Raw genomic sequence first — 12,980 nt, 5'->3', positions numbered from 1 at the left:
TTGATTTGCTACAGGAGAGTGTTCGAAAGGTTAACGAAACGCGGAAGGAAAGGGTTCCACCCTGTAAACAAAGCGATCGGCTCCAGTATTATTAGATCGCTCGATAGAGTGGAGAATAGAGGGAACACGTATTTATTTATAATAGCGCTGGACGACTCGTACACCGGGGTAATTCGATAAGAACTTTAGCAGGAAAACGAAGAAAATCGCATCGCCTCGGTGCCGTTTCACAGGATACTTAGAAACGGCAGGTCGAGCGCCGATTCGTTCTCGTGAAAACAGAACGTCGCGACTAGTTCGAAACTACGTTAAGAAGGAGGGTTTCGAATCGAGCCGAGAGCTCGAGCAACTTCTTCCCCAAAGGGACTTCCCTCGGAGTTGGAATTCCATTACGTGAAACTCAGACGAGAACGACGTGTTATCTTACGAAAATGTAATTACCCCCCTAGAAACGAGTTCGAAGTTTGAGTCAAGCCCACGGAAATCTTTTTCCGACTCCTAGCCGTCCATCGCGAGTTTTTCAGCTTCGCCGAGCACGATTGCTACCGCGCGACTTTTACTTCTTTTACTTCGCCAACGAGCGAGATACTGTTTCGCGGCTTTCAAAATGTGGCGGTCAACTCCCATAATCGAACTGCGTGGGGATGGAGAAATTTCGACTAACTTTGGAGGCAGTCCAGTGTGAATCTTTGAAAGAATTCCTTTGTACATCAGATATAGACAAACTCATAGTAATCCAGAATCCACTACATTTTTTTATTTCAGATAAGCAGAATGGAGTTTCAATAAAAGCAATTGTTTACGTTTCATTGTCACGTTTATCGTACCGCCAGTTTTAATTTCATCCTCATATCGCAAATATATAATTTCGTGTAAAACAGGTGAACAAAAAGTCGAGTCGATTTCTGTATTAAATTTCTGTACCACGGGAAAACAATGTAAAGAGTCGCAGTGACAGCGCCAGTGACAGTCACTTCAACAGACACAAAATTGTTAAGATTTTTCAAGCACTCCGATAAACAAATTCTAACCAACGGAAGACGGAGATTGAAGGTCTGTTGTCGCGGACAGATCTTGTATGAAGGAACAAAAAGTATGAAAAAGGACTCACTTTTATGCCTGGAGAATCTCCTGAGCTTCTTGAAGAATGGCATGCTTGTGGGTGTTCCGCCCCCGTCCGATCGATGGATTGCCGTCGCGCGTATGCGGTGTCGGGAAACTCGTCAAGATCGCGCCCGGTGTCGAAGCTCGATCGAAGAGAAGATGAAAACCCGTCCTCGTGCGTGAACGAACGAGCTCCAAATGCCGCCTGCTGGTTTACACTGGGATACGACCAGCCATCTGAGAGCTCCGTCTACCTCTTACCCGATCCGACTTTACTACTTCTCTCTTCGACGGACTCGTACGCGTTCCCACTTATCCCCACCATACACGGATCGGCCCTTGCAAGAGAAACCGAGCACGAGACTCCCGCTACCGCGTGTTCGATCGTCGCGACCGGTACAGCGATGTTTTGCAGGTGTTGGCTGATGAAACTTCCTCTTTAGTTTCAGTTAGGGAGGAAGTCTAGTTTAGCAGGTCTAAAAAAATCGACTCTTTCTGTTGCTTAAAAATCTTCCTAACCACATGGAGAATGCTTTCGCAAAGGTCCACCGTATATGCTCCTAGAATCGCAGATTAGCTTCGCACAACCGTAAGAATAGAAAATCTTTGGCTCTTTACGACCGAAAACTTTGAACGCGTTTTTCTCAAAACCACGTTTTCCAAATTTACAAAAGACATAGCTCGTCGAATTTTTATTCACTCGATGCAAAGTGTAAGCGGATAACGTATAGCATGGGAGCTCTTTGCCTCCACTCGCCTCTGGTTTTGCTTATAAGCAAGCCCGACCGAGCAAGAACGGATTTTACGTATTGACGATGGCCTCAAAAACATTGCCGTTCCGCGATCCTAAATAGTTCTACGAAAGTTTGAATTGAAGATAATTAAGTTTATACGCGGATGAACCTCGATTCTTCATGAATTATTATTATAGCATAAAGTTATTGCAGAGAAGTCAAATTTTCCCGATTCAATTTTTCTTTACTTCTCTGCACTAACGTTCGACATAGTTAAAAATACGCCAATTCGGAAAAACCCAGGCGAGGAAGTAAATTTCAGTGTTTGAGTAGGTTCACCGTACCGATACACCGTATACACCAGGTAGAAAAGGCAATTTAAACCGATTTCTATCTTGTCGCGGGGCAAACGACACAGCAGTTTTCGAGTTCTTACGATGAGAAGAATAAAAGTGGAAAAAGTATCGGGAAAACCGTACGGTGGTTCGAAACGATCCCGAGTTGTCTCGCTGAGCTCTTCCTCGTACGCGTTCGATTCGTTTACCCCGAAGTTCGATTCGCGGTGGTCATGAAGTAGCGGGGTAGTCGACCGGAAGAAAGTCACGAGGGGGTTGAAGAAGCTATAAAAGTAATTGTCTTGAGGGGGGTGAACATAACTGGCGGAAAGGCTCGATTAGATCGCCCAGGCGAAACTTTATTCGCGAGCAGTTCGGTTTCATTTCTCCTATCCGCGAGGAGGTCCATTCCGAACGTGGTGAGAATTTTTTTGCGAAACGAGGGTAAAAGGAACTAAGCAAACCGATAGCATATTCTTATCGAACTTGCCGCGACGACAACTGGATTTCAACTCGTAATTATCTTGCGTTTCTTACCAACATCGATATGAAGCTGTAGTTATAGAGACATCAATTACAGGATAATTCGATCATTCACGTTTGTTCAGCAGTTTCCAAGCTTTCGCTCGTAACCTGCTCATAGCACTCGTATTGTTTCTTTCATCTTTCATTTGTACGTTATTTATAGGAATTGTATATTTATTGGATATTTTAAAATCTCTTCCTCTAGCTATTTACGTAATCACTAGAAACATAAATAACAGATAAAATAAATTTACTCGATTGATCGGCGCAGCCCGAAGAAAGTTACAAATCTTTTAATTGGACGACCGTGCCTACACCTATTCCATTGCGAATGGCACGCTCGGATTTCCGGTATGGCGGAGAATTAAAGTTGCCTTTACTTTTCTTCGACTCTCTTCGAAAAGCGTTATCTAAGACAAACGACACGACGCATAGTTTGCCAACTTTAACAGTCAAGAAAGGCAAATTTACTAAAGGGATATTTATAGATATTCTCGGTATAATTTTATTGCTTTAGAAATGTCCATAGTTCCAGTGTTGCATACGTATAATATTCACATTAACCTGCTGCACAAATACTTTCTTATCTCTGCACCTACTCAAATTCCCGTATACATTTGTAGATACCTACTTCAAAAGCATTTATAAGGGTGACTGAGCTTTTCACCGAAGAACTAAAAGAATTTTAATGGTAGAGTGCTAAGGAATATAATGGATAGGATACGTGAATTTAATGAGGTTATAAAAAAGTGTACTATGATAAATGTTATCTATACGAGATTTTTCACGTTTCCAGTTGATACTAATCGAGTCGATCTGAATCTAAGCCGAGTCCCTTGGATTATAGGGACTGTTGCTCTTTAGGGATCAATCCACACCCTAATGGATCATCTATGTGTGTTATATACTCCCCAATCGTCTAGAAACGAAGTTTCACTACCGTAGAAATTGTCAGGAACGTTACTCCAGCAATCAACGCGTCAACCAGTGAGCCACGAGTAACTCGAACCACGAACAGAATATTTCCTTACCCGAAAGAAAGAAGTTGAGGGTCCGAGGTAGGTTAAGATCCGGACTAGTTCGATTGTTCGACGCGAAGTTACGGTTAGTTTGAAGCTGATCACACGGTTGGACGACCGAGTCGTGCCACCGCGTGAAAATAATATATTCGTCGGATACGGAACCAAGTCTCGCGAAGAGGCGCTTTGCGAAGTTCGCGGTGACCAAAGTTCCCGAGGCGCGGTTCCTCGATTAAAATTCGCGGTCTTCTCTCAGCGAGTCGTAAGAGGAGCCGACGTTCGGCGGCGGTAGCGAAGTTTAAGCCGCTTCTGTTAAGCCGGCCATTATTCCGTCGAAAGCGAAGCCGCACGCGGTCCTCCTGAGGACTTCGTTAAAACTCTCGTCAGGGAAATTTGAATAACGCCACGGCGGAATGGCCGGCGACCGTGTGCGAAACAGAGGTGCAAATCGCGACCCCGATGGATTAGACGCGATTAGCGACATCCCCTAACCCACGGCGACGCGCAACGACCGCGAAATCTTGGAATGCGAAATCATGTCAACTGTAGCCTTTTTATTAGCTGCTTTATACTTGTACTCTGTTTTACAAGCGAGGTAGCTTTGATACGAGGTAGTTGGATGATGCTTTTTATTTTCTTTACAAGTGAGGTACACCTTTGATATGAGGTAGTTGGATGATGCTTTTTATTACTTGAATTAACGCTGGTGCAAAGTACTAGAATAAAGTACTAGTTAATTTTCAGACGACGTGTTATATTTATAACTTTCTACTATTTTAACGCAACGTATTTGCAGAGATCAAATAAGACATTCAACTTTAGTTAAGCTTGTACTCATTTGTGCAAAATAATTTTAGCGTAAAGTATTTTAGCGATTTATTATTTGACAGGAAACATGATTACAAGAGCAAAAGCTGCGATAACCTGATCCTAATTTCATACATGAACGCAGTATACTAAAATCTACACGTACATCAGCTGTACAGTATAATTTTTTATTAACCTTAGTTCCGTATCTCTTAAAAACACGACACGCCAGAGAATCCTATCGTCGAAATCAACAGTCCCCTCTTTTATACATTATCTCCTGTTTCGTTCCATGCCTCCATGTTTATCGCCTCGATGTACCACGTTGAGTTCTACAGAGGACCCAAGCTTTAAAGTAGGAACGTTTGAACCAGAGCAAAGAACCATTACGTCACGCTTGTTTACGCCATCCCTTTCATTATTTACTCGCTAAATAAGACAATCAACCCTCGTCTGCTCGCGAACGTCGAAGTTTGGACCAGTCCCAAAGGGAAGTTGAAAATTGTTGAAACTCGAGTGTGGCCGACGAAGTTTCTCGCGGGCGAATATCGGCCCCGGCTCTACGAGAAAAAGAAAGACGACTGTTTCGCGAATCCTCGAGCGTTTCGCCTTTCTGTATCGTTCCGTCGTGTTCCTAGACTTTCGAAAGGGCGAAACAAATTGCAATCAACCCTTAACTCGCAACTCGGGGGAAGAGCGCGCCGAGTCTATCCCAAGTGTAGGACTTAACTTTTAATCATCGCCGTCGCGGCTCTCTTTCGGTAGCTTAAATTGGACTGAAAATAGCCGACGCGAGCGGCCATAACTCTTCCGAACCGCGCTTTAAAAATGTTACACCCGTTCGCGAACGGGGGAGGAAAAAATGTCTTCGAAGTAGCGGTCGCGTTCCTGCAATGAAATACGATTATTCGCAGCGTAAATACGTCGCGGTAGGGCATAAATCTCGGCGAATACATCTCCCATCGTATCTTTTAGGCGAAAGGGGCTCTATCGCGTCATGAATATATTAAGAAAACTTTTTCGAGCTGGCCGAGAGTTTTCTCACAAATCTCGCGATTCGCCGAAACCTGATGAATCGGGCTTCGAGCGGCGACTCGCGCGGAATTGAATAGACCAAGTTCCGCAGCTCTTCGGCAAGAACTTTAATCCATTCCACTCAGAGATTTCTTTTTGTTCTCGAATATCGTGGCTAGAGTGATAAGAATATATCGAGAAACGTTCCAGCAGGGTGTAACTGAATTAATGATTATTGCATCGGTGGCTCTTCGGTATCATAGTTGACGTTGGGCTACTATATTGGTATAATCTACTCTGTTGTCAATTATTAGTACCTACACAAGACACGTATTTGAATGTGTTAAATGTCAAGATTTTAGTAGGTAACTCGCAACACAGTTTGAAGTAAAGATGAAGATATATCGAAAGCAACCCCTAATCTGTATGACAAGGCCTCTGGAAACGGTTTCACTTTATGACACGCACTTTTGAAGGACCTCTGTAAGCAGTATTTGTTTTTGGCAATCCACCAGGCGAGGGATTAGAACCATGGAAATTGCTCTATTGTGAATTTCAAGGACCCGTACGCCTCTGATTGCTGAGCAGTAAAAGAAACTAGAAGGAGCGCGGTCCAAGTAGGATATAAATTATATCCCATGTCTCTATTCGTGTTGTTGAGATGTTTCAAGGTTTCTGAAAAAGGTCAAAAGATATTCGATGGCTCGAAATTGTTTTATCCCTCTATGGGCTCATGTAACTTTCAGGTCGCATGCTAATATCTCAACATTTTAACAAATAATTTTAGTCTGTTTCACAAGATGACGTATACGTCTTAATACATGTACAATGTCTCTGATAGCCATTAAGAATATCGATGACGTTTGGCAGCGCCATCAACTTGAAATATCAAAGTGAATGCCTTGTAAATTGCCTGCGAAAAATTGCGATTTTCGATGAAATTCTTTTCATCTTAACAGGAGACGTTCTATCGTATTTACCACGTTCACTTTCGAGCTTCGATTTAATTCTACTACCAATACGTAACTATTGTAGTTGGAGTACAATAGAATTACTAGAATTCGTAGAATGGAATATAAAGGAACGTCCTTCGTGAATACCTTGGCCTCGGTAGTCTCAGCGTTAACGTCCCGCTTCCCAAGGATCCTGCTAATGGCAGAACGCTTTTTCTCTCTTCATCCCCGTTAATGTTCTTCTCCCGCGGTTCTATCATCCTATTTACTATTTGGTACACCTCGAAGCCCATTCAGAAGGAAAGCGTTCTCGAAGGTGATCCATTTCCTCATCCAGATTCCCATCGTTCGCGCCTATCGATTGCTCTCGCGACCGATTCTCCGGGCGCTCGACGTCGCGTCCCATCGCCTCGATCGATTCACTTTTCCACCGAAGCGGGCGAAACTTTCGCGACGCTGAACGCGCGACGTTAATTGCAGCCTGCGTCTCGACGCTCGTGCGTGGTAGTGGACGCGTGGAAGTGTAGCCGCGCAACACAGGCCACAATAGACACCGAAACGAGATTACCGATGGTGCTTCGCTCACGGTCCATTAGCTCCGATTGAATTACGCCCCGGTCCCTCCAGCGCGATGGAAATTCAAGTCCCATCTTGGACGGGCGTTACGCGGAACGGGGAGGAAACGCGACTATTTTTATTTCCGCTCGTCCTTCGAGATTTCAGATTCAACGCGGTCTCGGTTAATGTTCGACGAATGGACGGGAAGCGGGCGGCGGAGGAGAAAGGATTGTGAGCGAACAGATTTCTTTTCCACGGGTTGGAGAATGGATGCGGAAGAGAAGCTTTCGAACGGTACTATTGGGCGGAACGGATTACCAACCGGGTACTTCATCGTACCCTTCTTCGAGTTTTCGACGGTGTCCCGCGATACGGAACCGATTCAGTGGCTGAAATTACTTATGTACTTGCCACCCTGTTAGGGAACGGTAGCATGCGGGTATTGGGAGAATGCACTTGGAATGTTTTGTTGGATGGATGGAGACATTTGGTAGGTTGATCTTTGTCGTGGCAATTCACGTTTACCCAACGTCGTACGTTTTATTCTCAGTATTTCGCCCACCTGTAAAATGTCCTTTTTTCTAGTCGCTCTATAACAGGTGGGACGAGTTTAGCATCGAGCGCATAGAAGGTCCTCCAAGTGAAATTTCCAGGCCGACGTTGCGTAATTGAACAGAGTCGCATCCGCAAACGTACCGGAACGCCTCACCGTTCACCATAAATCACCGTCTAATCGACATTTTAACCGCAACTACGGCCACCACCGCATGGCGTATAACGTTTCGCTGAATAATTCCGCCGATGGACCACCCGTCCGTTTCGAACCTTCCCTAGGACGGCACGGCACGTCAAACGATACTGCAACCATTGTACGAAATAGATTTCGGACCTTCGCCATAATGAACCGGAAGAGTTACGAACAGCCGAATAATCGTCGAACCATTGTCCTTTTCCGCGTATTGCGACCGACAAACATGTTCAACTACGAATGCTGACTATCTATCGCGTTCCATATATTTATGTGTGCCACGAATATTAGAGGAGGACGACGTATTATTATGCTTTTACAACACGTGATCCGATAGGGTGGAGGAATATTAATCTGAGAGATTTGACGAGATGTATTTAAATTACACTTACATTGTCGATTCTTTCTCGACTGATAAAGCTTTCATAATTATGTCCTATTTCCAAACCATTCACACTGACAGCATACGGGCTGTCGGCATGACGGGCTTCTCCTTCCAAACACTCTGCAATATTAATTATGCAATTGCAATTTAATTTAACGTCCTTAATACTCCTTAAAACGATCGCTTGTGAATTTTCCTTACCTTCGATTGTTAATGAATTCTAGCGATTGGAAATTTCACATTGGTCATAGTCCCGAGGTACGAGGAGGCGAGGAGGTAGTGCAATAACTGCAGGTAGTAACAGAGAATGTCCGCAGGCCTGTCGACGTCACCTGAAATGGAAATATTGTTAGAAGGTAGAAAAAGACAAAGGGGAGTAGAAGAACACAAGTCACATTTGCTTCTTCAGACGTTCACCTAACAGTCAATGTTAAATTAACATTAATCCTGGCCTCTCTTTATTTTGTCCATACCTACGAAAGCTTCTCCGAAGCCCTCCGAACTATATTCAATATCGATTTTCACACCGACTCGATTCGGATATATTTGAACAGTGTTCGAATCGGCGCTCAAGTGTTCTTCGAGGAAGCAAAGCTCGCTAAGCTCGACGCCAAATACAAAATGTATGGCATTATGCCGGTAGCGCCGCGGGTTTTAATGTTGGAAATATGTATGCGTTCTATAAATTGGGATAACTCGCGCGATCGAAGGATTAAGTGGAAAAATACGGTCGCGCCGGCCCGTACGAACAACGATATGTAAACGCAAACGGTTTTCAAAGTCTCCGTGTGCTCGCCGAATATGCAAAGTACGGCGACGTCAAACGATAAGCTTGACAAAGATCGTCTGCTATGAATACGTTGCCCGGAAACGCAGGAAAATGTTGCGCTACCGTGACCGGGGTTGCAAAACGCTTCGGTGTTGTGCTCGTTTGCCGTAGGATGCTATCTGCACTGTTGAAAAAATTAACCATTTTTTCTCCTTCCTCCTTTTTCATTTTTTTTTTTTTTTATCCTATGGATTATACGTAACAACGGGCGGAAAAGCTACAAACGAATATTAAGGGAAAATTGGAACGTCGGGCTTCGACGAATGCATCGCCAGATATTGAATACTCGCCGAAACGTTTGCAAATTTAATAAGTTTTCGAGTAAAATTTCCAATTTCCGACAACGCGTCGCGCTTGCTCGCATTAAATCGGAACGTGAGCAAATGAATGACGGAGGGAAACAAACGCGGTGAAAGAGGGAAAAAGAACACAATGCCGCGAACGATTTTTCGCGATGCTGGGAAGCAAATTCATTCTGTCTCGTGGATTGTTTTAAATTAAATACGTTGAATATTTCTGGAAGAATTCTTGAGGAAATGAGTTTTTTATATGTACTTCTTTCAAGATGCGTAGTTCGTCTTGAAGGTATCGTGCGAATTGGAAAATGTTCAAAAAAGGAAACGAGACAAACATGTCGGCAAACTTCAGATTCATTCGAAGCCTAGTGCTTTGTCCATCGTTGTCTTAGAGGATGGGGATACAATAGCGAAAGCTCAGTGCCCCTTAACTACACCCCAAATAGCAAATTATTTTTTTTTCGATACTATAATAAATAGAATTTATAATAATATATACACTCCAAAGCTGCGATCGATTAATCGTCCTTCTATATAAAGATCCTCCACGAAATTTGTTTCAACCCTCACCAGTTTAAATACGCTACTTCCTGGCCCCGTTCGAAATGAATCGAAGTTCTCCGAGGGAAAGAATTTCACCTTACCAATGCAAACACGATATCAAAGCGCGATTGAACGTGGGTTTAGAGAGGACAGAGACCAAACGTTCCAAGGAGGGGTAGATAGGTACATTCGATTTCTATTCAGAATATCGCGTTTTCCTTGGACGGGGATTCTCAGTGGAAACTTGTTCTCGAGGAAATGATACCCGCGTTATGGCCAGGAATAGCAGAGGAAAAGAGACCAAAGACAAAAAAATAACCGCGGAAGAAAAATGGTCGTGTTTCGCGAAAGTTTACAACGGGACCCGGGTACAGCGTGTATCCGCGACGAAATTTTCTTCCACGTTTCTCACGGTTGTTTTCCTCGCGAAACCGCCCACGTACCGCGTACAAACTTCCCTCGATGCATTGTTCGAGGCGTTCGCAAAGGAGATAATAGACTTTGGCAAAACGAGCAGGCGAATTTTCGCGATATTAATATTTCTTTTTGGTTCAAAAAGAAAAGGCTTTCAGGGGATTTTTAGGGGAAATAGCATTTTTAAAGATTGTTGTTCATTCTTGTGTGCATTCAAATTGTATATTCAAGTTTTACTTGATACCTACGTGAAAGATATCGAGGGAGTGAGTGAGTTTTATTCAGTCGTGTAACTTGATTATAAGACCTAACGTTCCAGTCTTACATCTCTTCCTTCTTGACATTACTTTGCATTTGCATTTGCTTGGATACCTTTCTTCATCATTGTCTGGCAATATTTTGAATAAATTCGTTCAAAATTCAAAGATACTTCCTTGAAGCAATTTACAAGTACAATTACCTCCTTGATTAATCGTTCCTATGTTGCCTAAAAGGACCAAAGCCAACAACTTCAACCTTCCTTTAATATTTATTTACGCTACGCGTAAACTCACAGTGCACCCAATACAAATTAAATAAAATCCTTCTGGATCTTTGAGAGAGGTGTGAATCATTGTTTTAATAAATTTCTGCTTCCTGTGACTTGAAGGTTCTGTGAAAAAATAGTTCCACCCCTGACCTCGAAGTGCAGAGGGTTAATTGATTAATTAATTTTCGGGGCGCAGGATCTTTTCGCGCTTCGACTCCCGCACGGAGCGCCGTAAATTCATTCAGGCGTTTCCGCAAACACTACGCCGTGGTATTTGTAAATTGTTCGCGGAAACGGGATGCCTGGGAGTATGCAGCATGTAGGAATGCGCTGTATTTCTACGTAATCTCCGAACGTGGAGGGGATTGCTGCAGACAGCCAGGTCAGGAAGGGAAGGAATATTTGAATGCGCAATGTCGACGAACTTGTGTGCACACCCAAACGTTTGGATGCAACTTTAATTTCTTCAATTCGAAACGTTTTTGGATTCTTAACGACCGTTGACCCTTTCGTTTAGTCCTTTACCTCGTAAAATATGAAACATGAAAATATGACAATCCACGCTAATGGTAAAAAGGATCCTGAAAGATCGTCCTGGAAGATCGTAAGGGTTGGAGGTATTTAACTGTAATTTATTAGGTTGTCCAGAAAGTTCGTGCCAATTTCTAAGAAATATTCAAAAACACATTTGAATTTTAATATAATTATATTTATTGAATTACATAGGTAAAATTTTGTTCCACAACCTTTCCACCTTTTAAGGGATGTATGCATGTTGTTTGTTTTCAATCACTTCGATATATTCAGACCTGTACCGCCTACCAAAAATCGACATGGACTTTCCGGACAACCGTGGTATAAATAAATATACAGTGACATCAACCCTTTGCACTCAGTTGAACCCTCTGAGGGGTTGTTTATTGGTGATTGCACAGGATAAGCTTATCTCGGGGTAATGTTTTCAACAGTGCACGCTTCTTTGAAGCTTTCTGTTGAAGTGACACGACAAATCAAACTGAAATGTGATTTATGTATCGAGATATGTAAACAAATATCGGGTGATGCTACGATGAAAGGAACCCTGCGAAGTGTTTCACTGTGATTTCACTGTGGAGTTTAAACTCCCTACCAAAGAGAAAGATAAAGGATATGTATATCTTTGAAGTAGATTTTGTACACTTCGTAAGGTATTGTGTAGTTTTCAAAAAAAGATAAGCGATTCTAAGCCTGTAATATAAAAGAAAAGGACCCTCAAAGCTGAACGTAGTAAAACTTGCAAGAAGAATACAGACACATTTTGTCTATGAATAAATAATAAAAAACGACCATACATAAGTGGTATAAGAAGCTTAATGCAGTCTAATGGTGAATGTTGTTGAATAAATGCTGATTAAATTCCTAAAGATTGCTCGACTAATTGTGTTTTAAATGTTCCACCTGTATCACGCTTTATTGACTTCTCTATTCGGTGACGCTTCCACCTGAGCCGCTACGCTTTATTGATCTTCTCAAAGGTGATTGCACCTGAGTGCTTTACCCATTGCATCTGAACGATGCACTTCCTCTTCCACCGTCAGATGACACACGTGGCTTAGAGCAGACGTGGATGAAATTCAAATAGACCAATTAATTACTATACGATGGAATCATTAATTATCCATTAACCCAATGAAATTTCCCTGTAGAAAATTACGTATCAAGTTAACAAGGCTTCATTATTCCTTTTCATTAACAACAAACAACATTTCTTTTTTTTACATTTCACAGATATACTTTTTAATCTATTATTACATATCATTATGTGGCTTTACAAGCTTACTTAGGCTTCAAAGCTTACGGCTAATTAACGTATATTATTTCCTACAATCACATTAAACTGTTAATGACAGTATAATTACTAATTTTATACTAAATAATATTACATAGGCTTGGGGGTATCCCATATGAAAATCCACCTCTAGGGTGATAGGGACGCGTTTATCCACGCTCGACCCACCCTTAATTTATCGAGAATTAATTATCCTTTGATAATTGTACTCAAAACAATGGATTGGATTGTCTTATGATATTTATTGAATTTATTTTTTGTTGTAATATAAGTAAAGTTACAGGGGCGATTTTATGGGGGTGGCGATGGTATCGCCATCTCGCGGTGAAAGACTCGAACTAAAATTCCGACCTCCGTAC

At 42.4% G+C, this 12,980-nt stretch overlaps 1 protein-coding gene across 1 annotated transcript in view; it reads right to left on the bottom strand.

The window, feature by feature from the left end:
* LOC128880978 (low density lipoprotein receptor adapter protein 1-B-like) overlaps positions 1-1,365 on the bottom strand; it is a 59,796-nt gene extending 58,431 nt beyond the window's left edge. Inside the window, exon 1 of the mRNA XM_054131599.1 lies at positions 1,112-1,365. Within this exon, the coding sequence (XP_053987574.1) occupies positions 1,112-1,154 (43 nt within the window). The 5' untranslated portion in view covers positions 1,155-1,365. The remainder of the gene's footprint in view (positions 1-1,111) is intronic.
* Positions 1,366-12,980: the final 11,615 nt, after the last annotated feature.

Source organism: Hylaeus volcanicus, chromosome 8 (genome assembly GCF_026283585.1).
Source record: "Hylaeus volcanicus isolate JK05 chromosome 8, UHH_iyHylVolc1.0_haploid, whole genome shotgun sequence".
Taxonomy (NCBI): Eukaryota; Metazoa; Arthropoda; class Insecta; order Hymenoptera; family Colletidae; genus Hylaeus; species Hylaeus volcanicus.
This window is presented reverse-complemented; position numbering and strand designations above follow the sequence as displayed.